We start from the raw sequence: 24310 nt of genomic DNA, 5'->3' as shown, positions 1-24310 counted from the left end.
CGGTATAGACTGGTGGAGATATCAGAGCTGCGTTCTGATCCCAAAGCTGATTCCTTTCGCCAAAGAGTGCCTCCAAGATAGGCCTCAGACCGTAGTTATGGAGGATAAGGCACCTGGGCACGCCCACCAGTATCAGAACGTTGTCTATAGTCTATCCAACGTCGAGAGACTACTTTGGCCTGGCAACTCTCCAGACTGTAACTGTATTGAGCCATGCTGGTTCTACATGAAGAGAGAGACTACAAAGAAAGGAGCTCCACAGTCAAGAACGGAGGCAACTAGAATCTGGCTAAATTGCTGGAGAGATCTCCCACAAGCTAAGATCCAAGCTTGGATTGAGCGTATTCTTATACATATTCCAAAGATAATTGAGCTACAAGGTGGTAATGAGTATATAGAGGGGAGAGATAGGCGTTGTGTAGGAGAGCGGCCAGATTTCGGCTAAATTATTCTTGGCAGGACAAAACTTTTGTGAGGCACCTCCGTACAAGTATAGCAGATGGCAGGGCATGGCAGGGCATGGCATGACCAGCGAGGCGGCCCCACACACGGGCACGCCGATGCGGATGCTGATGCGGATGCGGATGCTGATGCTGATGCTCACGGTTCTGCGTGTTGACGGAGCCATAGCTGGCCATGGATGGATATTAATGGGCGGCCCACGAGCGCCGCGACGGGCTGCCAAACGCCACGACGGGCGGCCTCTGTCTCACAGCCGCCTGGCAGCGGGCGGAGGGCGTCTCAAACGCCCGCCAGACCATGGGACCGCAATAGACACGGCCGCCTCTCCGCCCCCTCTGCCTTGCCCATTGCCGGCGCATTTGCCTCTTTCTCGTCGTCTTGGCCGCATAACCCAATCCAGCCCGAGCCTGTGCCTTTTGCCCCAGACACACCTAACCTAGACCTGCACACACCCCGACACCCGCTCCCCCCCCAGCACACGCCCGCGCCCATACCATACTGCAGCACACGCACATCCTCCCTCTCCCACACCCACACCCTCTCTCTCTCCTCCCACTCCCATATACCCCCCAAGCACGCTCCGCCCCGCCCAGCCCGCATGGTCCTGTAATACCGCCCTGCCTGTGTCGCCGCCCAAACGCTGTCGAAACTCGCGCATTGCCTCAGCTGTTTAGCCTCACACCCCCCCAGCCCGCCTGCCCGCCTGCCCAGCCCGCCTCTCGCACCACGCCCTCAACCTCCGTACATCCTCACCCGCGCCGCTCAAGAGGGAAGGTGATGTTCACAACGACGGCGGCCCCAGCTCCCCCAACCGCTGTCCCAACCGCCCTCTCAACGGACTCGCCGGCCCCGCGACCGACTGGCGTCCACCGAGGCATCAGCTTTTTCAGGAACCTGCACCTGCACTCGCAAGCCAGCCAAGGCGACGCCACACGTGAGGACTCGCGACTCGGAACCCGCCCACGCGCCTCAACCCATACGCCCCCCGCCTCGCCCGCCCTGACCTCTCCGACCCAGCAACAGCAGCCTGCCCTCCCTCGCCTGAACCCTCTCTCCAGAAGACGGACCGCCGACGCGCAGCCCCAGCCCCAGTCTCCAGTCACCGACTCCCCGCCCGCCTCTCCACGCTACACCATGACCAGAACCCGCTCCGAAACGGCCCAGCCCCAACTGCAAGTCCGCAACAACACTGGGCCCACGCCCACCACCGCTCCTCCGGGCCCCAGCACTGCGCAGCCAGCAGACGCCGCCGCCCCGGACACGGGCGGTGCGGTCAAGCACCTGCCCTCGATTCGCTTCATCCCCCACCAGGACCCCCGAGCCGGCCGGCCCTCGCTGATATTTCCCACAATCACCCGCACCCTGCCCGACGAGTCGGCCGTGCTGCGTGTTGGCCGCTACTCGGAACGCGACAATGCACCCGAAGTCGCCACAAACACCCCCTCGGCCGCGGCCATTGGCTTCAAGTCCAAGGTCGTCAGCAGGAAGCACTGCGAGCTGTGGTGCAAGGACGGCAGCTGGTATATCAAGGATGTCAAGAGCTCCTCGGGCACCTTTCTCAACCACATCCGTCTCAGCCAGCCCAACGTCGAGTCCAAGCCCTTTCGCATAAAAGATGGTGACATCATCCAGCTCGGTATTGATTTCCGCGGCGGCGAGGAGATGATCTTCCGGTGTGTAAAGATTCGTGTCGAGTGCAACCGAGGCTGGCAGCAGGGCTTGAACACATTCAAGTAAGTTGTAGCAATGTCCACCTTGTGACACTGCTTGCTAACTGCTTGCAGCAAACAAACCCACCAACGCTTGCGCGCCCTTGCCAAGAGCAAGAAGGATGTCAATGGCGACGGCGCCTCTACACACACGTCCGAGTGTGCAATCTGCTTAATGTCCATTGCCGTATGTACTCGTCTAATGCCAGTGACCCCTCCCCGGGCTGTAACTAATCGCTTGCACAGCCTTGCCAATCGCTATTTGTAGCGCCTTGCTCACACGTGTGGCACTACAAGTGCATTCGCCCAATTCTCAATGGACCAACATGGCCCAACTTCCTCTGCCCCAACTGCAGAGCCGTTACAGATCTAGAAGAAGACGTTGAAGACATGGGCGAATTCGAAGATTGGGAGGGGGAAGAGGAGGTGGCAAATGGTGACACAACCACCCATCCAGACGCCGAACAAGGCGATCGCCACGTCACTCCTCGTGCCTCTGTCGCACCTCTAAACGCTAGCGAATCCGACGGCGGCATCGATCTTAGCGAGTTACAGCAGCACATGACCAACATTGATATCAATGGCGCAGAACCAGTCAATGGAAACACACATGACGCTGCGCTCGAAACACCGGATCGCCGCCTCACACCTCCATCGTCTTCGGTAACACAGCCCGTTAGCATCAATGTCTCTGGAGCCAACGAGTATGCAGGACTGTCTCCGCTATGCCCCATGGGCAGCGATGGTCTAGCACCCGATCGCATGCACGACGGGCCCATGACGCCTCGTAACGACGCCGGTCCCTTTGTTCTAGATGGCAGTGCCGGCAGAAGTGCTGGAAGCCGTTCTCACGAAGACGATTTACCCAGTAGCGACTCGGACAGCAGTGCACGTATCCGAAACAATAGTGGTGCACCCAGTCTACCACCTGTACGTTCTGACTAGCGAGCGCCAAAAGAAAAACAAAATACGAAAAAAATAAGGGGGGAAAGTGGGAAAAATATTACAGCCAACTCTGATGTCCCCCCTCCCCCTCCCCCTTTTTTTTGTTGACGTTCTTTTCCCAATTCGTTGAGACGTTTTCCCCTCAAATACCATATTTTCTCCTTTGGTACTCAGTTGTTTTGCATGGTTTGTAGGGCGTTTTTTTGTTGGAGGCGTTCAGTTTTCATTTCCTTTTTCTCATCAATCATCTTCTGTTGATAGTTAAGCGAACATGTTGTTATGAGTGATTGATTGATTGATTGATTGATTGATTGATTGATTGATTCTCTGTCTGTCTTGTTTGTTTGTTTGTCGTTTCGTTTTGTTGCTTGCTTGCTGGCTTGTTGAAGCATGGGTTCATGGGTACTTGTCAAGCGCAGGCAATTTCATCAATATGGAGTGTTGAGAGAGCGCCATCAAGCGAGCATGCGAAGACGACGATGACGAAACCATATAAAGGGGAGACATACAAAGATGAAGCGAGAGAGAGAGAGAGAGAGAGAGAAACAGTATTTATGGGGTACATGCAGGACATGCCATGACATGACATGACATATCATTCTTAGCTCTCACTTCCCTCACTTTTTTTTTTACTAAGAACATATATGAGAGACACGGAGAGAGAACATACAACATATATATTCATACACACACACACACATATTTACGCATTCAGATAAAACAGACACGTAAACAGGGAGACTGATACAGAGACAGAGAGACAGAGAGTGTGTATTGAAAAAGAGAGAGAGAGAGAGAGAGAAAGCAAGTTCTAATATATTGTATCAACTTGCTTGCTTGCTTGCTTGCTTGCTTGCCTGTCCATCTGCCTGTCCATCTGCGTTCATTTACTAGTTATCTTTTGGAGTTTTTTTTTCTTTCTTTCTTTCTGGTTGCTCGCTCATGTTGCTGTACTGCTTTTGTTCTGTTATGTCATGTCCCGTTCGTTATATTCTATATTCTATGCTGGGTTTCTGCAAGTTTAGTTCAGATCTACTGTAGTAGAGTTTATTTCAGCACAGCATGGTTTAGTATAGTATAGTACAGTATAGCAAAGCATCATAGTCTAGTCCAGTCCAGTCCAGTCCTGTCTAACAGAGTACAGTCCAGTCCAGTCCAATAGAGTACAGTAAAACACACACACACACACACACACATACATACATATATGTACAGACTGCAAGTGGAATTATCTAAAAACTTCGCGCCAGGAAATTTATAAAAAAAACCAACAAATTCAAAAAGTGCAATGTTACTGGATTCAGCCAGATGAAATGGAATTACAAAAGGGTTGAGTCAATCAAGTTTAATACATAAGATAGGGAGGGAGGGTATGAGGGATGCTTGATATAAGTGATGACGAAATTAAAGGAGATGAAGGGAAAAAAAAGGATAATATCCTCAGTATCACAGTCCTTTTTTTTTGGATCTCATAGATAAACACATGTTTGTTTGTTTGTTTGGTTATTGATTGATTGATTTGTTCAATTGTTTATCCTTGATTCATATCATCAACATCAGATCAGATCAGGTCAACTGTTTCTATATCCATCATCATCATCATCATCGTCAACGTTTCCCCCCTCGCTTCTTACCCCCGCATTTACCTCCTCCCCCTCTCCCACTCCGCCCGCCCCCTCCTCCACCCGTCCACCCCGTCTGCCCCGCACCACGACTCCTTCGATATTCCAAAACCCACCTCGTTGCCCCACTCACCCCCACCCACTCAACATGCACAACGGCTCGATATGGGAACTGGCTAATACTGTAGCCCACATTCAAACATGCCGCCCATGGCTTTCCCCTCGTGACTTGCCTTCCACTCCTCCAGCAACACCATGATTTCCTGTCGTGTGTCCTCGATGATGCCATCCATTTTGATATCGTTCTTGTCGTAGCCAAAGGGGTCCTCGAGCTGGACTCCGATACCCTCGATGCCGTATAGAGTAAAGGTGACAATGGCGACGACGAGGACGCTCCACCAGCGATAGTCGTCGACAATGGCAAAGGGGAGGACGCAGCCGTAGAGGGCGAGGACTTGTTTTTGGTGGATGAGGTGTGCGACGGGGATGGGGGTCGAGTGGATGGTTTCCATGCGGCCGTAGGCGTCGACGAGCGAGTTGACCTGGCATGTCATTTGCGACGAGAGCGGGGGATGGAACCAGCCGCGGTCGGTGCCGCGGCGGATGTAGCCTTCGATGAGGATGGTGAGCTGGAGGGGCAGGCCGAGGCCCTGGTCTTCGTAGCCCATGAGGCCCTCGGGAAGCAGAGACACGTATTCGGCCTTTTGCGTGGGCAGGGTGCCGTCGCCGTTTTCGAGCGTGGCACCGGACTGGCTGAGCAGCGGCGTCGTCGAGGTGCTGGCTGCGTTGCTCGAGGGGAACGACAGCGTGCCAAAGCTCGCTGTGCGGTCAATGTAGCTGGGGCGGCGGGACACGGGCCGCGAGCGCTGGGGGTAGACGCTGGGTTGCGGGGGGAGCGAGGCCAGACTGGCGGGGGGAATGTTGAACTCGGCACGGAGGTTGTGCTTGATCGAGTAGAGAATGGCAATGAGCACGCGGACGATGCGTTCCGTGTCTCGCTTCTGCTCGTCGGTGGCGTCGCCGTCCTTGTCGCGCGAGTTGACGAGGCATATGCGGGCGAGGTTGCGCACAGAGGTGTTGATGGTGGTGAGGCAGTTGCGGCCCGTCCAGAAGCGGTCGTAGCCGGTGCTGTTGCGGAAGACGAGCATCAGGCCGACGACGATGGAGAGCGAGGGGATGATGGTGGCGGGGATGCTGATCGAGTCGACATAGCGCGTGTCAATGTAGACGATGAGGACGGTCCATAGCGAGTGCAGGACGACGGGCAGGAGGATGATGTCGTGCACGGCGCCCTTGGAGAAGCGGAGCACCAGCGGGATGCGCCTGGGCTTGCGGCGGAAGGCATGGGCGAGGGGGTAGGTTGGGCGGCGCGTGGGAAATTCTGGCGTCGACATTGTTGGGCGGTGGTGTTGAGGGGAGAGAGGATGGGCGAGGGCGGGAAGGCTTGGGGTCACACAGCAACTGAGACTACTGCTACTATCTCTCAGACACGCCGGCTACGGACCCCCGATCGACGCTGCATCCGTGCTTTCCCCGCAATGGGCCAACGGGCGTGCTGGTGGTGGTGGTGCTGGAGAGGGCGCGTGGTGGTGAGTGGTGGGCAGGTGTGGAGAGACATGGCAACACGTCGATGGGACCGGGATGTCGACGCCCTGGGGCCCGCGCGTCGCAAGCCGGCGGTATGGATGTTGATGTCATTGTCGTCTCAGGCGGCGGGCGCGAGATATACGAGAGGCCTTATCTCCCAGGTTGCTAGCCGGGTTGCGCGAGAGAAGCGCCGACGGTAAACTCTGTGCGAGAGTCAGGACGAAAGTCGGTCAAGCACGTGCCGGCGCATGACGCTCCACGCCTTTTCACCTCGGCCATGCGTGCGTGTCGAGCATCGTGCTGGGCAGCTTATTCGTCCCGACATGAAGGGGCCAAACCTTAGCATCTGTGTCTGTCGACCGTCTGCACGAGAGTACTAGCGTGTCAGGACCGACATCAGATAAGGGCCATGGACCTCTCCCACACTGCCACTGCGACGACGACGATTCCCGCGGATCCGCCCGCCGAGGCCGCGCCACTGCCACCGCCACAGGCCGGAGCCACACCAGCGCCAGCGCCGCCGCCGCATCCCAGCTTGACACAAAGGCTGCGATACTCGCTCCTGAAGTCCATCGCCAGAGCCGCCGGCAGCACAGACCGCACGCTTGTCCGCCTCGCAAAGCTCGTCTCCACGCCCGACGGCATCGACATCCTGCTCACGACAACATGCTACACCCTCACCCTTGTCCACGCACTGCTGTCGCGCATCCTCGAGCGCCGCCTCGCCCACATGGCCGCTGGTATCGCTGAAAAGGCAGACGGCGTCTTGCCCCCGAGCACAAAGGCCATGGCGCAGATTGTCGCCAGTGCAACGGCCATAGAGCAAGTCATCTCTGACTATCGCATCTTCGCACGCATGTGGGGTCTGCTGGGCCTGTATGCCTGGGCGAGGGCGACCTGTCACGACCCGCTTCCCGTGAATGCTGGACGGCAAGAGACGATACTGCGCGGCCTGACGTGGGCCAGCGTTGTGTCGAGCGTGGCCTTCCAGGTTCTAGAGAACGGCGCATATCTGAGCTCCAAGGGAGCACTGACAACAGACCGCTGGACGGGAGCGGCTGGGAAGGCGCGGGAAACCCAGTGGTGGCTCTGGAGCTCGCGCTTCTGGGCCGCCTATGTGGGCATGGAAATCCTTCGTCTTGCCATCTTGCGATACTACCGCGAGCCAGCGCCCACTGCGCTTGTTGGTGGCGACGGCGAGAAAGAGGACAAGATGAGCATGGAGGAGAGCATCAAGGCGGCCAAGCAAGAAAACTGGGTGTGGTGGAAAGACCTGACTTCCAATGTGGCTTTAGCCCCCATGACAATACACTTTTCCATGGAGCAAGGCCTGCTTAGTAATGCCGGCATGGGCATCTGTGGCACTGTTGCTGGCGTAGCATTGCTGATAGATGCTTGGGCGAGGACTGCATAGTCGCCATGCAAGCCGTGGAAGATTTTTAATCCCTGGTCCAGTCCACGCAGCATTGCGGATTGCCGCCGGGGCCTATACAAGACAGGCTCAAATCTCCTGTTGTGTGCACCCCCCAACACACACTCCATCCCAAGTATCACAGATAGATAGACAAACCCTCATGACACTTGAATATTACCCCCACGAAACACCCCCACATGGCCGACTTTGCAAAAAAAAATGTCTCACGCATACCCTTCTTTCCGCACCCTCGCTCGTACTGAGTGGGCTAGGTCTGACAGAGTACACCTACCTAGTCTGTGTATCTATACATATGTCATGTTTAGTTACCTCCGGGGGCCCGGAGTGTGCAGTGTGTTGGCCCTTTACACTTATGCGCCCGCAAATAAACCCTAGCCCACCTTCCACACTGGGTCCTAGTTTCCGAGCCTTGAGCCCCCCCCCCATCCCTGACTAACTACTTGCCCCCAGCCTATCGCAGCCCGCCGCACCGCCGCCATGTACTTTGTGCTCACGCCGAAAAAAGGAAATCAGAGAAAGACACGAGCGGAGATAACAGGGCGTCGTGTGCAACATACCATGTCCATGTTGTAGTGATGGGACCGGCGCATTCCCGCGGCCCGGCCAATCGTGCGTTGGAATGGGGCTTTTTTGATGCGCCGGGGGGAAGCGGTGCTTGGCTGGCCGATAGCGGCTCTGCGTGTTAGATGAAGGGCGGATAAGTAAACGAGGGGTCTCAGTAATGCGAGCAATGCACGTTTACGAGAACATGTGTGCGAGGGTTCGAAACGTTTGATTAGGAAGGACTGCAAGAGCGCGCACGCTGGAAAGGGAAAGTCTGTGATAGGCTAGTCTAGTGTTTTAGCACCGGAGACGGAGGCTTTCAGACGCCTGCATGTTCGCGGAGCAATGACTTGCTTCTGGCATGGTGGCTGGCGTCTTGATCCGGCCGAACGAGGTCAACTTGGAGGGTAATGGTAATGATCTTCGAGTAGGTGTGAAAGGGTGCCAGAGACCAAAGATTGCATGGCGTTTTGGCTAACCACAGACTAAGACGGCGTGGGCGGGCTGTCTGTGGTATTCGTCGGACGAGTATAAAGGCCCCTCTTCTTGCCGGGCTTTTCTGGTCGTCACTGGTTCAGCAGCCTCTGTGGATTCCCCTCGTTTTCGCCCTTCCAAGACTAAAGACACACTCGCTCGTTGTCGATCCATTGCTCCGTCTGTCCATTCACCATGAAGTTCCTCACTAGCATCCTGCTCTTGGTCGCGCCCATTGCCCTTGCCCTCCCTACTTCCGATGCCACCCTGGAGGTGAGGCAGAGCTGCTACGTGCAATGCGGTAACACCTGCTACTCGTCGAACCAAATCCAAGCTGCTCTCAACGCCGGATTCAACTACTACAGCAACGACGACCAGGCTGGCAGCTCGACGTACCCTCACAGGTACAACAACTACGAGGGATTCGACTTCCCCGTCTCCGGCCCGTACCAGGAGTTTCCGCTCAAGACTTCGGGTGTCTACAGTGGCGGTAAGTCAAGCCATGTATGAACTGTTGCTTAAGACGTCTTTGCTGAGAAATTGGTGCTGCAGGATCTCCTGGTGCCGACCGTGTCATCTTCAACACTCAGGGCCAGTTGGCTGGAGAGATTACACACACTGGTGCTAGTGGCAACAACTTTGTTGGTTGCTCGGGAACTTCGTAGAGAAGCCAGATCTGTGGCTGGGCGGGGATGAAGCAGAAGCGTTGGACTGACGGTATGCGGCCGTTTGGTCGACTAGAGGACGGGCTTGTGGGAGGGCATTGCGTATACCCAGCGAGGATGATGTCTGTGCCAGTGATATCCAACTCTGCTTACCTGTAGCGTCGAGGTGTTGTTTGTATCGCGTTAGCTGTGCGTTAGCTATATGAATGTATGCATTATGAACGAGCATGTGTCCATGGGTGAAGTGGTGAAGTGGTGAAGTGAAGGGACGCTGTGTTGGTCACACCATGTGAATAGGAGCACTGCCGTTCTCATGTCAGCTTCTGGCGTCACTCTCCCGCCCCGGCGCGAGTGACATGTGCATGTGCAGAGTGTAGTGGTAGTGGTAGTGGTAGTGGTAGTGATGGCGGGACAGCTCGGGCCATCAGGGTGGCTGTGCAAGGCTGTGGAGTTGAGGCCCTCGTCAGTGACAGTATACAGCCTCCAGCCCCACGAGCAGTCGCAGCCTGAAGAAGAGCTTGCAGAGGCTCGGTGCTCTGCTGTTTGCCCCGCCTGTTCATAAGCGCTCGTCTGCAGACGTGGCGCCTGCACCGCCGGTGACGTGACAAAACTCAGCCTCTGTGTGTGCCCACAATTCATCACATACTCTCGATGCCCAACGCCGCCCGCCAATCACGCAGCAAAAGCCCCGTCAGGCGGTGCGTCGGCTGGGGCTGAGCCGCCCAGGGCATCGCGCTTACCCTACGCCTGCTCCAGCTCCTTCCTTCCACACGCAAACAACCCGCAAGGCACCCGCCCAACCGCTATTTCATCCACTCCAATTCCCTCGCAGCTCACACACATCCACCCTCTGAATCAGCCTTGCTCCCCTTCTCCCCATCCCCTCATCGCCGCGACACATCCCAAACAACCACTGCAACATGGGTGTATGTATTCTCCCAGCGCCTGGGCTGCCCCTCCATGCCCCGCCTGCGTCATCGACGTGCGCGCAAGACCAGCTCCAGCACGCCCGCATTCGTCAACTGTGTATGCTGACCTGAAGGAAAGTTGGCCTCGAAAATGGCTGCGGCCAATGCCGCCGCGGGCATCCCTCCAGGTGGCCAGCCTGGCTATGTGAGTGTTGCAGCACGAGCGCAGCCTCGACACCCTTTACTAACGCCAACACAGCCTGGCCAGCAGCAGTACCAAGCCTATCCAGGTGCCCAAGGTGCCGGTGCTCCCGGGGTAAGCCAAAAGTTCTTTTTCTTCTAGTTCCCGCGTCTGCTTGCATCGTCATTACCCTGCTCTACCCGCCACCCGACACGAGGCACTCGCAAGCCCATGACGAGTCCCCACTTTACTTTTCACGCTCAATAACCCCCGCCCCCTCTGAACCTCCGCCTGGGACCTTACACGCCACACTTTGCTTTTGGACCTTAGCCACACATGCCTCTATCCACCAAAATGTCTGCCGGCTACAACGCTTATCAGCCCCCGCCGGGACAGTCACCAAACCCCTATGCACCACAGCAGCCTGGCCCCCCTCCTATGCCCCCACGCCCTGGCTCCTACGCATCTCCACAGTCTCCCTTCAACCAGCCCCCCGCTCCCAGTTCCTACGGCTCATCGTCACCCTATCCTCAGGGGCAGTCGGGCTACAATAGACCTCCCCCGCCGCCCCCAGGTCAACAGCCCCCGTCTGCATATTCTCAGTCGCCATACCCCCCGACTCCTCAATCACCATATTCTCAGCCTCCTCCGTCGCCATACCCTCAGACTCCCCAAGCCGGCCAGCCACCCCCAAATCAATGGAATCAGCCACCACCTCCCCAGCCATATGGACAACAACCATACGGACAACAGCCATACGAACAGCAGGGTCAGTGGGGACAGCCACAGCAGCCCGCTTATGGACAACCGCCTCAGCCATACAGCCAGCCTCTCTCGCCGACATATCAACAAAATGTTCGTACCGATTCAGTCTCCCGCCAGTGTGTCCTTGATGGGCTCGATCCTGGACTTTTATTCGCTTATCTTGTTTTGCATTGTCTAATCTTTCGCACTTGCCCCTTGACATTTCCATACGTTTATCGAAAACTCAGTAATAGGAAACCACAGAATCAACTGCTAACGTGTGACTTAGGGTGGCCCACCAGGACAGCCCCCTCAGGGCCAATATGGCGCGCCTCCACCTCAGGGCGGATACCCGGGCGGACCGCCTCCACCACAGCAAACTCAGAGTAGCCCTGCTGAGATAGAAGGCTACAAACAGCTTCTACACGCTTGTATCCAGGAAAAGAATCTCCAGAGCTTCTATCCGCCAAACGACCCAAGGATTAACCAGATTGCGCAAGAAGCAGGTCCCAAGGTCAACCAGGTCATCCAGCGATGGCGTGTCGCAAAGGAGATTGCAAACGACATTGTAAAGCTTGCCTTGTACGATATTGTTCTCTATATTGGTAAGTCACCTGATTCAGCTTTTCGAGCGAGACTAACCTGCCGAAGACGACAGTGGTTCCATGCAGTTTGAAGAGGAGGGAAGCCGCATCAAGGACTTGCGCCTTATTCTGGAGCGAGTTTCTTTTGCTGCCACACTCTTTGATGCAGATGGCATCTCGATTCGCTTCATGAACACCGACCTTACCAACGCACGTGACCAACAAGGCCGACCTCTCCAGGATGGTGTTGCTTCCGAAGCCCAGATTGAGCAGCTTATGCGCGGCGTACAATTCAAGGGCCTCACACCCATGGGCACTGCTATGAGGCAAAAGGTCATTGACGGCATTGTTCTCCAGAAGGCAAGGAGCGGTCAGCTGCACAAGCCTGTACTGGTCATTGCCATCACCGATGGTCAGCCAGCTGGAGAGCCCCAGAACGCCATCTTTGACACTATTCAATATGCCTTTGATTCCCTCAAGAGCACACAGTACGGTCGAGGTGCCGTCGCGTTTGAGTTTGCCCAGGTTGGAAACGATGAAGCAGCGAGGAAGTTCCTCGGCAAACTCGATGAGCACCCCCTTATCGGACCAGAAGTTGATTGCACCTCGAGTAAGTTGGCCATTGATCACACTGACCGAGACATATCTAACTCTGCCTAGACTTTGAGAATGAGCAAGAAGAGATGATGCGTGCCAATCCCCCAGTGGACCTTACACCCGATCTCTGGATCATCAAGCTACTTCTTGGTGCCATTGACCGAAGCTACGATGCCAAGGATGAAAAGACCAACGCACCACCTGGTGGATACGGCGCGCCTCCAGGCCAGTACGGTGCCCCGCCTCCGGGTCAATATGGCGCTCCTCCTCCAGGTCAGTACGGCGCTCCCCCGCCAGGACAAGGTCAATACGGCGCCCCGCCTCCAGGCCAATACGGCGCTCCTCCTCCTCCAGGACAAGGACAGTATGGAGCTCCTCCGCCAGGTCAATATGGCGGTGCTCCACCACCAGGCCAGTACGGTCAACGACCACCTCAGGGTGGCCCTGGCGGATACCCAGGCCAACAGCAGTATGGAGCACCTCCACCAGGTGGAAGGTACTAGTACTGAACTCCTACCTATGGTTTGAGTAGCCTGGAGTCAATCAGACCAAAATTGAAAAGAAGTGGATAAATGTGTCGAGGTAGAGTGATTGCTATCCTCTAATCTGGGTTTGGTGGCTGAGACATTGTTTTTTTTTATAAAGCTCGGCTCTAGGTAATACCGATTCCTTGCACGATGCGAATATATCAGTTATCGTTTATGCTATGCTCTCAAAAGCTTCGACAGCTAGTTATATTCCCCAATTGCCTTTGTAGTTATGATTCCTGAGTATGATGTAGTTATGAATCTAAGAGTATGACAATGCGAAGTAGAACAGCAATAAAGAGTTTCATTGTCATGAGTGAAGATCAATGTGAAGTTGCAAAGGCTGTCTGATAGGTAGGGAAAGATGGATTATACATTGCTACCCGAGCTTCTGACAGGTACAAATACACCCTCTATCTCGTTGCAGCAGTTCAATCAACACCCCAGGATACGAAAAAGTACTCGATACACTATCATACAAACCCTTCAACAAGAGTATATTACTCAAACTGGTTTTTACTCGGGTCTGGCGCACTGTATCCTCTCCCGAATAAGAACCCCTGCAGCCTATCCTCCATCCTAGCAAACTGCCACGACCGTCAGCTTCGAATAAAACAAGTGAAGCAATTGAAAAAATAAAAATAAAACACGACTTACAAAACCCCTCCCTTGCACCCCATCCCTTACCCAAACCGCATACCCCCCCATCAAATTCGCCATGACAACATCCGTCGCCAACCTATCCCCCACCACGGCAATCTGGTCCGGCCGCTTCACCCCCGTTTCCGGATGTTTCTTGAGAAAATACTCGAGCACTTCGTTGGCGCACCCGGGTTTCTTGGTGGAATGCCGCAGTACGGTGACGCCTGTGCGGGATTCTAAGGCCGCGGCTTGGGTGCCTGTGGGATCGGAGGTGGTGGTGCCCGCGGTGTTGGATACGATGAGGAGTTTGGCGCCGGGGTAGGCGGTGCGGAGGCGGGAGAAGTGGTCCTGTAGGGGTGTTTTGTGAGTTTTTTTTGGTGTGGGGGAGCGTGTCTGCTGGAGAGAGGTAAGGTAAGGTGAGGTTGGGTGTGTGTGTGTGTGTGTGTGTATATGTGTATGTGCATGTAGAATGTGAGTATCACCTTCAAACATCCATACATCCATATACACACACACACACATTATAGCGAAAGAAAAAAAGTAGACCTTTTCAAAAAAGAAAAAAAAAACAGAAACAGAAACTGGAAGGGGGAATTTACTTTATACCCCTCATACACCTCATCTGTATGCGGCACCGCAAAACAATTATCCTTGTCCAGCACCACGGCGCGGATATCCACCTTTTTCTCTTCTGCAGCAGCAACAACATCGCTACTACTGTCTTTACGCTGCTGCGGCGCCGCCGCAAACGCTTGCGACAGCGGAATCGGCAGCTGGTTGAATGTCGAGACTGTGTGCTGTGGTAGGCATAGCGTGGGGTCGCGCAGAAGCCGGAAGATGTTGAGTGTGCCCGATATGTTCATTGTTGAGAGAGAGAAGGGGGGAAATGCGGGAGGGGAGCGTTGGGGAAAAGACGCGGTTGAGGTGTTGGTGTTGGTGTTGGTGGGTGGGGATGGCGTTCCGAGCGTTCCGAGGGGGTTCCGAGATGCGTGGTGGAATGGAGTGGAATTGTGTGTGAGTGTTGGAGCGTATGGATGTGTAAGTGCGGTGGGTAGGTGGGAGGGCTGAAGGATTTGGGTTAAGATATGCGATGATGTGTTAGCGGACTTGTTGTTTAGAGGAATGTTTATAGTAAGTCAGCCTACCTACTTATCGCTTCGCGAGTGGGAATTTGACAGTGAAGATGTTATGAGAAGCTAACGATTTCGTCAAGTACAATTGGCTTATAAGTCTTGCTAATAGATTCTTGGGAAGATAAAGCCAAGTTGAAATACAGTCATTAGGAGTACTGATAAAAAATCGTGTACAAGCTGTATTCTGATGCTTCCTAGATGTAGAGGTATTCATGGTGTTCAATATCGAGCACGATTGAATGGTCTTTCCGGTCTCATTTTCTGAAAATGGACAGTATTGTGACAAATCAGATGAGTTTAGTTGTTGGAATAGTAGAATCATACTACTACATGAGCCATTTTGCGAGATACATAGAATATAGAGATGAATGTGGATGTGTGGCGCTGGAATCATCTGAAACCCCAAGCAAATCCACGTGAAATATTATTAGTATATCCTACAGCAGCTTGTTAGCAAGGAACTCAATTGTCATGGTTGCTGTAGGTAGATAGAGAACGGAAAGTCCCACAATGTGACTAAGCAGATGGTCCAAGCTCAACCTTCAACTTTCTGTAGACAGCGATATTGGCACGCGCAGCAGTCTACACCAAACGTATTCACCTCTGCAACCTGTGGGGGTTCCTGCCGCAATATCGATACTGCTCCGCGCATAAATACCGAAAATACTTCCGGCGCAACAAGTGCATCCATCCCACCATCGGCTCACACCTTTCGCGAACTTGACCGAGCATCTCGCAGCCTTTCGCACGCGCTGTTAGCTGTAACACCGACGACCTGAACCCGAGTTCTAAGCTGCAAAAATGACGAGCACCATCGGTATCCCAATCAAGCTCCTCAATGAGGCAGCAGTATGTGCTCCGCGCGCGCATTATTTTCTGGTTGCTGACAGGGAACAGGGTCACATTGTTACGCTCGAAATCACATCTGGCGAGGTCTACCGCGGAAAGCTGATTGAAGGTGCGCCCTTGAAACATCCACAACAACAAACACCTGTTAACGGACGGCAGCCGAGGACAATATGAACGTGCAACTGAAGGACATCACGGTGACCGCCCGCGACGGACGTGTCTCGCATCTTGAGCAAGTGTACATTCGAGGAAGCCACGTGCGATACTTTATCGTACCAGACATGTTGAGGTAAGTTTGGAGAATGGCTTCTCAAATTGAACTTAGGTCTAACAATACCAGGAACGCGCCCATGTTCCGATCGAGAGGCACTAGGGGTCGTGGTGTTGGTCTTGCGCGCGGTAGGGCTACAGTCAACAGGGCAAGGGCTAGTACTCGTGGAGGCGGTGGCCGTTGAACGACGTGAGGAGGTTGAGCAAAGAAACAACTTGAACGGAGCAGCGAGCCAGCAATCCCAAGCGCAGCGGCTGCGAGGATGCGCTCGACACAACGGATGGAAGACAAGGGGAAAACACCGACAGGTATGACACCAGATCACTATTGCTGGACATACGCTGAAAACGGGATAGCAAATTTGATGATACCTCGGACACGAATAGATGTTTGTTTTTACAAGATGCGAGGCTATGACGTGACGCGTGCTAGGCTGTATACATGTCGTTAGAGTACAGTCTGGGCGTAATCGATGTTTCTTTTAATCTTCGCAGGCTGTTGCCCCACAATCAAAGGTCAAGGGCTCACCCCCGAGAACTCCGCACCCGCCACTTTTCCACACGCCACAAGATGGATAGCATGGACAGCATGGACATTAAGAACCCGCGACGCATCCTTGCCGTGGGTGCGCCGGGCGCTGGCGTATTGCCGCTGCTCAAAGGTATTCACCATGGTTGTCGTTCTCCACCCTGCGCTGATCACCCTGCAGAGCTTACAGGCTCCGCCCCAGAGCCCACGTCCAATACCACCGCCGGGCTTACGCACGAATGGCGCCTCGAAACAAAATACTATACCGCGACCCTGCCTATATGGATCGATGAGCTACCCAATGTTGCAGAATGGCGCACCGAATTCACAAAGCCAGAAGCCCGCGAAGTCGTCACAGCGCTCGGCGCATGGGTATACTGCTTCAAGAAGCCAGTTGACGAGAAAGAACTAGACACTGTCAAGGAAACGATGCAGGCAATCTCTGATATAATTGAGCGCGCGTGTGGCTATGGCGGTGACATTGCGTGTCTAGCGGTGGCGATGCCGCAGTCAGTCACGCCATATCTAGACAAGAGCAATGAGGCATGGGAAGAGCTGGCCATGGAATACGGCTTTGAATATATTGACTCGGAAATCAAGGGCAAGAACGAGTTTGGCGAAGCGACAGGAGTCCAGCGAGTGCGGGAAGCACTGGAGGCAGCGGAGTGGGAGAGCACCGCGGGGTTGGATTTTGGGGACGACGAGGGATTCGAGAACAGCTTTGCGGCTGAAGAGGCTGAAATGAACATGGAGCTGTTCGACATGAAGAGCGCGCTTGCGGGGTATGATGGCGATGAAGAGGGGGAGACTGAAGACAACGACGTTGACAACCTCGAGGTCATGATGCGAAAGATGGTTGCTATCAAAGAGATGGGCGAGGGCATGGAAGAGGAAGAGCGAAAACGGTTTGCTGCCAGAGCCGTCAACGATCTGATGAAGGATTTTTGAGCGCGCATCCCCTTCTACATCTAGCAATGTCCCGCGCAATCGTCTTGTTACCCTTCCCTCAGCTCTTGACACCAAAGCAAATCAAAAACGGAAAATCCATCTCTCGTGCCGGCTTCCCGTCTTCAGCCTCGACCTCCTTTCTCAGAACAAACGCCTCTTCGACCTTCACCTCGCTGAACCCTGCTCCCGCCAGCAACTCCTCCATCTCCGTCTTCTTCACGCCATGTCTCTCTACCCCAGGCCTCTTACTCACCGGATGAAACGGCACTGCCTCGGGCCCAAAATCCTCGTAATCCGTCAACGCCACAACACCCCCTTGCTTCAAGCACTTGTACATTGTGGAGAGAATGTCAGACATAACCGGGATATGGTGCAGCGTCAGATGCGACACGACCAGATCAAAGCGATACGGCGGCTCAGCCACGTCTCCCCGCAGCGTCACCAACCGCGCCGCCGCACTCTGCAGCTCCTGCGCATCTGGATCCGTGAGGAAATGATTGATACAGCATAAATTAGGGTGCGCCTCCTCCTTTTTCGCCAGATCCGCCAGTTTCGTATTGAAGGCGCTGATCATGCCGTCGGCCGTGTCGACGCCGACTAAGCTGCGCACGTGCGGTGCCAGCATGAAGGAGAGGAGGCCTGTTCCGCACCCGATTTCCAGGACGTCGATGCCTGTGTGAGATAATTAGAAATCTTGTCTCTATCAGTTTTGCGTTCTTCCCCCTTTTGTTCTTCTTCTCGCTGTCCGTTTTTTGCAATTGTATGTACGTGGGGAATCGGAGAATGCAGAACCAGAAGTAAGTAATACAAAAAAAAATAAGCCCTTTCATACACTGAACGCCATCTGTCTGTATCCGTACAAACACACATACCTTTATTCCGCCCATCCTTGTGCAATGCAGGTACAATTCCTTGTATAGCCTCGAGTGCCTTGCCCGTCGACTCGACATGCTTGACGTTGGAATCCCATTCCAGCGCTTCTGCGCTGAAGCGCGCGTTGTTGATGTCTTGGTTGGACATTTTTTTTGTCTGCCTGCTTACGTATGTACTTGGCTGTTAAGTAGGCCGTGAAAAAAAAAGACTTGGATGAGTCGCACTAATAGTGATATGTATTATTGTAAGTAACGGTATCTGTGCATGTGCGTTGCGCAATCTGGGTTAAGTACATAGGTGGTGTGCGGGGGACGATGCGGGGCAACAGCACAGTGTTTCGGGGGTCAAGATAGGAGGAGCAGGCCGACAACAACGAGAATGACGACATGCAGGTTTCTCGGGAGCAAGCTAGTAATTCGCAGGTACAGGGTAATAATAAGAAAAGGGATAAGAACGATTGAATAGATATCTCGAGAGCGTGAAACCAGGTAAGTAAGTAAGGTTAGATCGGTAAGATAAATCGCCCTTTGCCCATACTTAATAGCCATGCATGTATACACTGCTGCGTAAAAAAATGAAACCCAATTGTTGATGTTTGTTATAGGAGGAGTTTCCATACCCGAGGACTCTGGTGTTTTAGATCTTGAAATCTTGATTCGTAAAGAGTATATATATATAGATACTGAAGCGGTGGGCAAATATACCTACCTAGCCATTCTACATACATAAAAACATACATACTATAAGCAGCCAGAAAAAAAAGAGTGAAAACTATATACAGTTAAGAATGGCCTCAACCCGCCCCCCTCCTTTACCTTCCTTTCTAATCTCCCCATCTCCCCCAGCCCCATCATCTTACCAACCCAGTCCCATCCATCTGGGCCGCGCTTCATCGCACTCACCCATCCCAGGTATACAACAGTGGTGTGTGCGCCGCTTAGTTAGCCGCAGTCCACAGCGCGGGGCCCGGGAAAGGGTACGAAGTGGGGTTCGTGTAGATGTTGAAGACAATGCCTGCCATGTCCTTTGTGTACAAGCTGGTTCCGGGGACGCCGTTGGTGGGCTTGACGGAGCCGTTGCCTCCGACTTTGATGTTCAAGCCTAGATAGGACATTAACACACCTATCACCTATCACGTATCTTACAGAGGAAAAAAAAGGGAGGGTAATATGGAAGGAAAAAGGGTGAGAGGGAAGGACGTACACTGAGGATACAGCTGAGCGCCATTCACATTCGAGCCGCTGTGCAGAGCGATAATTTCATGGCGGATGACATAGTTGCCTGCAGCGAGCTTCGACGGCAGCTTAGTCGATGTCTTGAACCCGTTCTTGATCATGTTGTCGGTGACCCAGACACCCGGGCTGACGATGGCTTCCTGCGAGAACTTGGACCAGCGGAGCGAGCCGGGGGTTAGCGTGGTGCAATCACCTGCGGAGTGCGGTTAGCTGGGTGAAATCAAGAGAGAGACGGAAAGGGGGGGTTAGAAAGACATACCATTGCAAGGAGCAATGTAGTTGATAATCGGCCCCTTGTGGCTGTCGGGCCAAGTGTTCCACACAAACTCGATGGTGTCGCCGGGGTTAGCGTTGGCATACAGGCGGCCAGCCGTGGCGCTCTTGTGGCAGTTTACGTCTACGGTTCCGGCGGCGGCAGGCTCGACAAAGCCCAGGTCTTGGTTCAGCGAGTCCCAACCGGCCGTCTGGGCACGGCTTTCCTTGGACAGGTAGTACCACACGGGGTCGGAGCCTTTGGTCGAGGTTCCGGCAATGTTGACGTTGGTGACGAAGCCGTGGGCGGAGACGGTGTCGAGGAAGAGGGCGGCGGCGCCGAGAAGGAGGGCAGAGGAGTGCATGTTGGAAGGAGTGGGGAGAACTGGTGCTTGGTAGTAGTGATTGTTGTTTGCACTGATGATAGCTTCACTGCTGCTTCTGCTACTTCTTATATGTTTACAGATGTTGTTCGTCAACGACTAAAGTCGTCACGATTGTCCCAGACAAATGCGGAGCGCCTCTCCTGATCGCGTTAGGTATGACAAGAGCCTGATAGTGGCATTAGATGACTATAAGCCCAACTACGGACTTGTAGCAGCAGACGGATAGCACACAGGTGTTAGTCGTGGCTTGTCAACACTCTAGTCTGGTGCCACGACCCTCGACACAGCTTCCAAGATGTTTGGCATTGGGAAATGTGACATGAAAACAGAGACATCGATATTGCTACGATATTATGTCCTGCCCCAGAATGTGGTTGTGGCTTGCAGCTGCCATGTGTAGACCTAGTTTTCCAGCGGCGTAATATATTCATCCCCGGAAAGCTCATCTAAAGTGCCGCTAGCGAGCAATATGTAAATGCCATACTTGGCGAATGGCAATGCGGCAGTGCCGAAAATGGCGTGGCTATGGTCACACGGGCTCGCTTTGGAGATCGTGCAGCCCATGAATATTCCGACAGTTACAGAGATTCACATCTTGTTACAAGAAATCGTATACCGTCCGACGTTCAGATAGTCGTTGGGAGGCACAGGCGATGCTCCTTGGCGTTGTTCGTATCGCTGTAAGTTGCGCCGAAGCCATCCTTGTATGCTGTTACGATGTCTGGGCAGTCACATTCGCAGCGCGCTTAGCATCGACTGACGCCTGTAGGTAGGATTGCCTCTTCTTGAATTCCAGAGTACCTGCGGCAGCAACAAAATCCACCTATGAAGGCGTGGCATGTGCAGGCTAACTCGGCAACGTAACCGCACTCTTTCGTCCGTTATTGCCGATGAAAAACTCACGATTCGCGATGTATTGGGTGTAGCCTGCTGCCAAGGAGGTTTTAATGATGGCCGGTCTGGCTGGGTGTGCCATGTGCTCTGAGGTGCGTGGCGCAGGATCAGTTTAGGCCGTGCACGCGTGGCAAGCGATGCTCCCACGTCAATGGTGGCTTCGTCCTGCTCTTGTTAGCATACAGATCAAGATGCTCGTGTGGCTGAGTAAGCATGTTGCACATTTCCAACCTCACATTGACTGAGAAGCCGTGAGCGAGTAGCTGAGCGCCAAGGCAGATGAGGGTTTGAGAGATGTTGGTTCGGAGTGGTAATGCGGCAGCATGTATGAAATCTCGAGCATCGTCTCGCCTTCGGACAGTGCTGTTCTAGGATGTAGAAGCACCGAATATAAAAGTAGAGGAAATTCCCGCAAGGCTTCAGTAAGCGGTATGACGGAAGATGTTGCGGTTTCTCACACGCTCGTTGGATCGATGTGAAGCACTGACGTGATGTTCGGGCCCTCGCCGACCACCCGACGGCCATGGTCTGTGTGCGGTCATCAGTCATCCTAATCCGAGCATTTTCCGCCATGTTGACAAAACAAGTGCGAATAAAATCTCAAACTAAAGGATACGAACATCTAGAATGAGTCAAGGGGTCATGGTGCCTTTACGATATAAGGAATCACTTGTTTCCGCAAGAATGCTTCCAAGCAAAATCCCTCCGCCTCCCATACCGGCACCTACTACGACTACACATCAACATGTCGACTCCCTGCGCTATGAGCGCCGGAACGCAAGATAGAAATGTCACTGTTTCGGGTATAGGACCTGCGCATAATGGCAGAACAGCATGTCAAGACAGTGTCGTGCTACCAAAATGGCTCATCCCCTCTGATCAACGGGGCTGGCGGCGACTAGTCCAGCACTTTACGCCTTCATGGGTACGTCAAACTCCAATCCACCATGAAGAAACAGAAACTAACAAGAAAATAGTTTGCAGCCACCATGGGCACAGGCATTGTCTCCGTTCTGCTACACACGCTGTCTGAGCTCTACCCGAATTACCATGGATCCCTACGGGTTCTCAGCATTGTTTTCTTCATCCTGAACATAGTTATATTCTCCGTCATCTTCACCATATCCATCTTGAGATACACCCTGTACCCGGCACTCTGGACACTGATGCTACAACACCCTGTCCAATCGCTGTTTCTCGGCACCATGCCCATGGGTTTCGCCACCATTATCAACATGTTTGTTGCCATCTGCGTGCCAGCTTGGGGTGGCTCAGCACCATATGTGGCCTGGGGCATGTGGTGGGTTGACGTTGTTGTTAGCGTGGCTTGCTGTCTTGGCCTCCCGTTCCAGATGTAAGTGCCAGTCTTCCCATCCTTTCTTCAAGATCTTGATCCCCGACTAACGCCTATTCAGGATGACAAAACATCGGCATCAACACGAAACAATGACAGCAGCTTGGCTTCTACCCATTGTTGCATGCATAGTCGCTGCGGCATCGGGTGGCGTAGTGGCTTCCGTTTTGCCCAACCAGAGGGATGCTCTCATCACCATCATTACCAGCTATGTGCTCTGGAGCATGGGCATCCCGCTTGCACTGGTGGTCATGACCATTTACTTTCACCGGCTTGCCATCCATCATCTTCCGCCCCAGGAAGTTATAGTCAGCGTCTTCTTGCCCTTGGGACCCATGGGACAGGGTGGCTATGCCGCAATGGAGCTTGGTATGCAAGCTGCCAAGGTTTTCCCAAAAACACACACGGTACATCCCATGGCAGGAGAGATTCTGTATGTCCTCGGATGGATAGTTGCCATGGTTCTCTGGGGCTTCGGACTCGTATGGCTTTTCTTCGCTGTAGCGTCCATTAGTCGCAGCAAGTTTCCCTTCAACATGGGTTGGTGGGGATTCACGTTCCCGATTGGCGTGTTTACCATGTCTACAATTACGATAGGACAGGAGATGCCGTCGGCGTTTTTCAAGATTCTGGGAACGGTACTAGCTGTAGGAGTTATGTTGCTTTGGCTTTTGGTCACGGCCGGGACAGTGAAGAACATTCTTCGCGGTAATATTGTTGTAGCGCCTTGTTTGAAGGAGATGGAAAAGAAAGCTGCTGCGGAAGCGGAGAAGAGAGCGTATCGGGATGCATGATCTGATTATGCGTGTATATACTTTACTAGACCAATTGGATGAGCAATCTGTTTCCTTTCAGTCATGACCCGCTAGACTCTTGAAGATGGCGTGGAACATCGAACCCATGATTCCAGGGGTATCTAAAAAAGCAACACGGTCGTCTCTTTATATGCCAATGTTGAGACGAAAAGTCCAGACTATTGTAGCCGCTGACAGCATTCAAACTCGTGTGAAATACCCTGCGGTCTCCGAGTCCAAAGTGGGTTCGCTGTTCCGTGTCGGAGAGGAGTGTCAAGCATCGCTGGTTCGCTGACAGTCGCTTCCAGGCAGATTCCATCGCGACCCGTCACCTCAGCAAGGGTGGTCAATTTTTGTGCTGGCGTACAGTATAACTTTCTCCATACTCAAAAGAAGTCTAGCCCGTTCCACCAGACGTAACCACCCACGGCGAGCGCACTGGTGGCTGCAAAGGGCAGGCTCATCTCCACAACGCTCCAGATCCACAATGTACCAATCGGAGGGGCCGACTTCATGACGTAGAAGTAGCCGTTTTTGTTTCCCGAATATATCAGGTAGCATCCTGCTGCGATGGAGCCTACGAAGAATGCAACGTCTCGGATCATGGGGAAGCGGTAGGGAAATTCAAGGTGGGTGAGGTAGACCAGAAAGGCGAAGATGGGCAGTGCCGTGGCAGCTCGCCAGAAAATCTCAGGCCAGATGATATCCTCCCGGTACTGGTTGTATACCAGGATGTCGAGGGTGAGGTGTAGGGTGGCCATGGAGATCGAGTAGAGGATCGAGTCGCCCAGAGGACCGATCGGAGGCACTTCATCGTCGGGGACGGTTCTTGCGGCTGCCCGTGCCTTGGCGGCTGGCGTGTTGGGATTGGCCTTGTCGAGCTCCCGTTGTCGCTCTTCTGCCAGGTCGAAGAGCGTCTTGCCGGTGGGCTTGGAGAAGTCGGGATGTCTCAGAATCATCTCGACGCCATCCTCGTCAATCTCGGTCGTGGGCTCGAGCCCGGCTCCGGTCGCTCTCGCAGCGGACACGGCGTCTTTGGCGCGCCGTTCTTTTCTATTCGACATGGCGGGGGTGGGGGGTGGAGGTGAGGTGAAGAGTGCCGAAGTGTTCGCGTGCGCGGCTCCCTGCCATGTCCAAGATGACGTGGGTCAAAGCGCGTTCACGTTCG

General features: G+C 53.8%; 12 protein-coding genes across 12 annotated transcripts; 7 read left to right on the top strand and 5 right to left on the bottom strand.

The window, feature by feature from the left end:
* Window positions 1-1596: 1596 nt before the first annotated feature.
* Window positions 1597-3116, top strand: SETTUDRAFT_88946 (uncharacterized protein; the record flags this gene model as incomplete). The annotated part of the gene is made up of 3 exons (XM_008027550.1): window positions 1597-2195; window positions 2247-2358; window positions 2418-3116. 3 exons carry the CDS (start codon window positions 1597-1599, stop codon window positions 3114-3116), a joined length of 1410 nt encoding a protein of 469 aa, XP_008025741.1.
* A 1511-nt stretch (window positions 3117-4627) lies between these two features.
* SETTUDRAFT_163272 (uncharacterized protein) lies at window positions 4628-6339 on the bottom strand. The gene has a single exon (XM_008027549.1). It carries the CDS (start codon window positions 6130-6132, stop codon window positions 4915-4917), a length of 1218 nt encoding a protein of 405 aa, XP_008025740.1. The 5' UTR covers window positions 6133-6339; the 3' UTR covers window positions 4628-4914.
* Window positions 6340-6758: 419 nt separating this feature from the next.
* Window positions 6759-7917, top strand: SETTUDRAFT_116160 (uncharacterized protein). Its single transcript, XM_008027548.1, has one exon. The coding sequence runs from the start codon at window positions 7056-7058 to the stop codon at window positions 7737-7739; it is 684 nt and encodes a 227-aa protein (XP_008025739.1). The 5' UTR covers window positions 6759-7055; the 3' UTR covers window positions 7740-7917.
* A 603-nt stretch (window positions 7918-8520) lies between these two features.
* SETTUDRAFT_163271 (uncharacterized protein) lies at window positions 8521-9666 on the top strand. Its single transcript, XM_008027547.1, has 2 exons — window positions 8521-9267; window positions 9330-9666. Exons 1-2 carry the CDS (start codon window positions 8973-8975, stop codon window positions 9440-9442), a joined length of 408 nt encoding a protein of 135 aa, XP_008025738.1. The 5' UTR covers window positions 8521-8972; the 3' UTR covers window positions 9443-9666.
* Window positions 9667-10316: 650 nt separating this feature from the next.
* On the top strand, window positions 10317-13276 carry SETTUDRAFT_163267 (uncharacterized protein). Its single transcript, XM_008027546.1, has 6 exons — window positions 10317-10368; window positions 10490-10555; window positions 10610-10666; window positions 11565-11880; window positions 11927-12469; window positions 12520-13276. Exons 1-6 carry the CDS (start codon window positions 10363-10365, stop codon window positions 12957-12959), a joined length of 1428 nt encoding a protein of 475 aa, XP_008025737.1. The 5' UTR covers window positions 10317-10362; the 3' UTR covers window positions 12960-13276.
* Window positions 13277-13351: 75 nt separating this feature from the next.
* On the bottom strand, window positions 13352-14497 carry SETTUDRAFT_135966 (uncharacterized protein). Its single transcript, XM_008027545.1, has 4 exons — window positions 14353-14497; window positions 14225-14313; window positions 13641-13973; window positions 13352-13570 (listed from the first exon to the last, which is right to left on the bottom strand). Exons 1-4 carry the CDS (start codon window positions 14486-14488, stop codon window positions 13484-13486), a joined length of 645 nt encoding a protein of 214 aa, XP_008025736.1. The 5' UTR covers window positions 14489-14497; the 3' UTR covers window positions 13352-13483.
* A 1062-nt stretch (window positions 14498-15559) lies between these two features.
* Window positions 15560-16056, top strand: SETTUDRAFT_51272 (uncharacterized protein; the record flags this gene model as incomplete). Its single annotated transcript, XM_008026962.1, has 4 exons — window positions 15560-15607; window positions 15656-15716; window positions 15767-15896; window positions 15948-16056. Coding segments are annotated over 4 exons (348 nt in total), but the record flags the coding sequence as incomplete, so codon positions are not given.
* A 410-nt stretch (window positions 16057-16466) lies between these two features.
* SETTUDRAFT_153998 (uncharacterized protein) lies at window positions 16467-17354 on the top strand (the record flags this gene model as incomplete). The annotated part of the gene is made up of 2 exons (XM_008027544.1): window positions 16467-16539; window positions 16588-17354. The coding sequence occupies 2 exons, from the start codon at window positions 16467-16469 to the stop codon at window positions 17352-17354; spliced, it is 840 nt and encodes a 279-aa protein (XP_008025735.1).
* Window positions 17355-17412: 58 nt separating this feature from the next.
* SETTUDRAFT_19811 (uncharacterized protein) lies at window positions 17413-18374 on the bottom strand (the record flags this gene model as incomplete). Its single annotated transcript, XM_008026767.1, has 2 exons — window positions 17413-18026; window positions 18227-18374. 2 exons carry the CDS (start codon window positions 18372-18374, stop codon window positions 17413-17415), a joined length of 762 nt encoding a protein of 253 aa, XP_008024958.1.
* A 790-nt stretch (window positions 18375-19164) lies between these two features.
* SETTUDRAFT_19810 (glycoside hydrolase family 61 protein) lies at window positions 19165-20079 on the bottom strand (the record flags this gene model as incomplete). Its single annotated transcript, XM_008026766.1, has 3 exons — window positions 19165-19328; window positions 19431-19655; window positions 19722-20079. The coding sequence occupies 3 exons, from the start codon at window positions 20077-20079 to the stop codon at window positions 19165-19167; spliced, it is 747 nt and encodes a 248-aa protein (XP_008024957.1).
* A 1904-nt stretch (window positions 20080-21983) lies between these two features.
* On the top strand, window positions 21984-23142 carry SETTUDRAFT_88353 (uncharacterized protein; the record flags this gene model as incomplete). Its single annotated transcript, XM_008027543.1, has 2 exons — window positions 21984-22348; window positions 22410-23142. The coding sequence occupies 2 exons, from the start codon at window positions 21984-21986 to the stop codon at window positions 23140-23142; spliced, it is 1098 nt and encodes a 365-aa protein (XP_008025734.1).
* A 386-nt stretch (window positions 23143-23528) lies between these two features.
* Window positions 23529-24206, bottom strand: SETTUDRAFT_153992 (uncharacterized protein; the record flags this gene model as incomplete). The annotated part of the gene is made up of 1 exon (XM_008027542.1): window positions 23529-24206. The coding sequence occupies one exon, from the start codon at window positions 24204-24206 to the stop codon at window positions 23529-23531; it is 678 nt and encodes a 225-aa protein (XP_008025733.1).
* Between the last annotated feature and the right edge of the window lie 104 nt (window positions 24207-24310).

This window comes from Exserohilum turcica, assembly GCF_000359705.1.
Source record: "Exserohilum turcica Et28A unplaced genomic scaffold SETTUscaffold_2, whole genome shotgun sequence".
Lineage (NCBI taxonomy): Eukaryota > Fungi > Ascomycota > Dothideomycetes > Pleosporales > Pleosporaceae > Exserohilum > Exserohilum turcicum.
This window is presented reverse-complemented; position numbering and strand designations above follow the sequence as displayed.

What these genes read in the sequence shown, in the direction of transcription:
- SETTUDRAFT_163272 (XM_008027549.1), bottom strand. Translation starts at nt 6,132, where the DNA reads ATGTCGACGCCAGAATTTCCCACGCGCCGCCCAACCTACCCCCTCGCC.
- SETTUDRAFT_116160 (XM_008027548.1), top strand. Translation starts at nt 7,056, where the DNA reads ATGGCCGCTGGTATCGCTGAAAAGGCAGACGGCGTCTTGCCCCCGAGC.
- SETTUDRAFT_163271 (XM_008027547.1), top strand. Translation starts at nt 8,973, where the DNA reads ATGAAGTTCCTCACTAGCATCCTGCTCTTGGTCGCGCCCATTGCCCTT. An exon ending in TTCGGGTGTCTACAGTGGCG is followed by an intron (nt 9,268 to 9,329) that starts GTAAGTCAAGCC and finishes TTGGTGCTGCAG; the next exon opens with GATCTCCTGGTGCCGACCGT.
- SETTUDRAFT_163267 (XM_008027546.1), top strand. An exon ending in CGATATTGTTCTCTATATTG is followed by an intron (nt 11,881 to 11,926) that starts GTAAGTCACCTG and finishes AACCTGCCGAAG; the next exon opens with ACGACAGTGGTTCCATGCAG. An exon ending in AGAAGTTGATTGCACCTCGA is followed by an intron (nt 12,470 to 12,519) that starts GTAAGTTGGCCA and finishes AACTCTGCCTAG; the next exon opens with ACTTTGAGAATGAGCAAGAA.
- SETTUDRAFT_135966 (XM_008027545.1), bottom strand. Translation starts at nt 14,488, where the DNA reads ATGAACATATCGGGCACACTCAACATCTTCCGGCTTCTGCGCGACCCC. An exon ending in AGGTGTATGAGGGGTATAAA is followed by an intron (nt 13,974 to 14,224) that starts GTAAATTCCCCC and finishes ACACCCCTACAG; the next exon opens with GACCACTTCTCCCGCCTCCG. An exon ending in GGGTGCAAGGGAGGGGTTTT is followed by an intron (nt 13,571 to 13,640) that starts GTAAGTCGTGTT and finishes CGGTCGTGGCAG; the next exon opens with TTTGCTAGGATGGAGGATAG.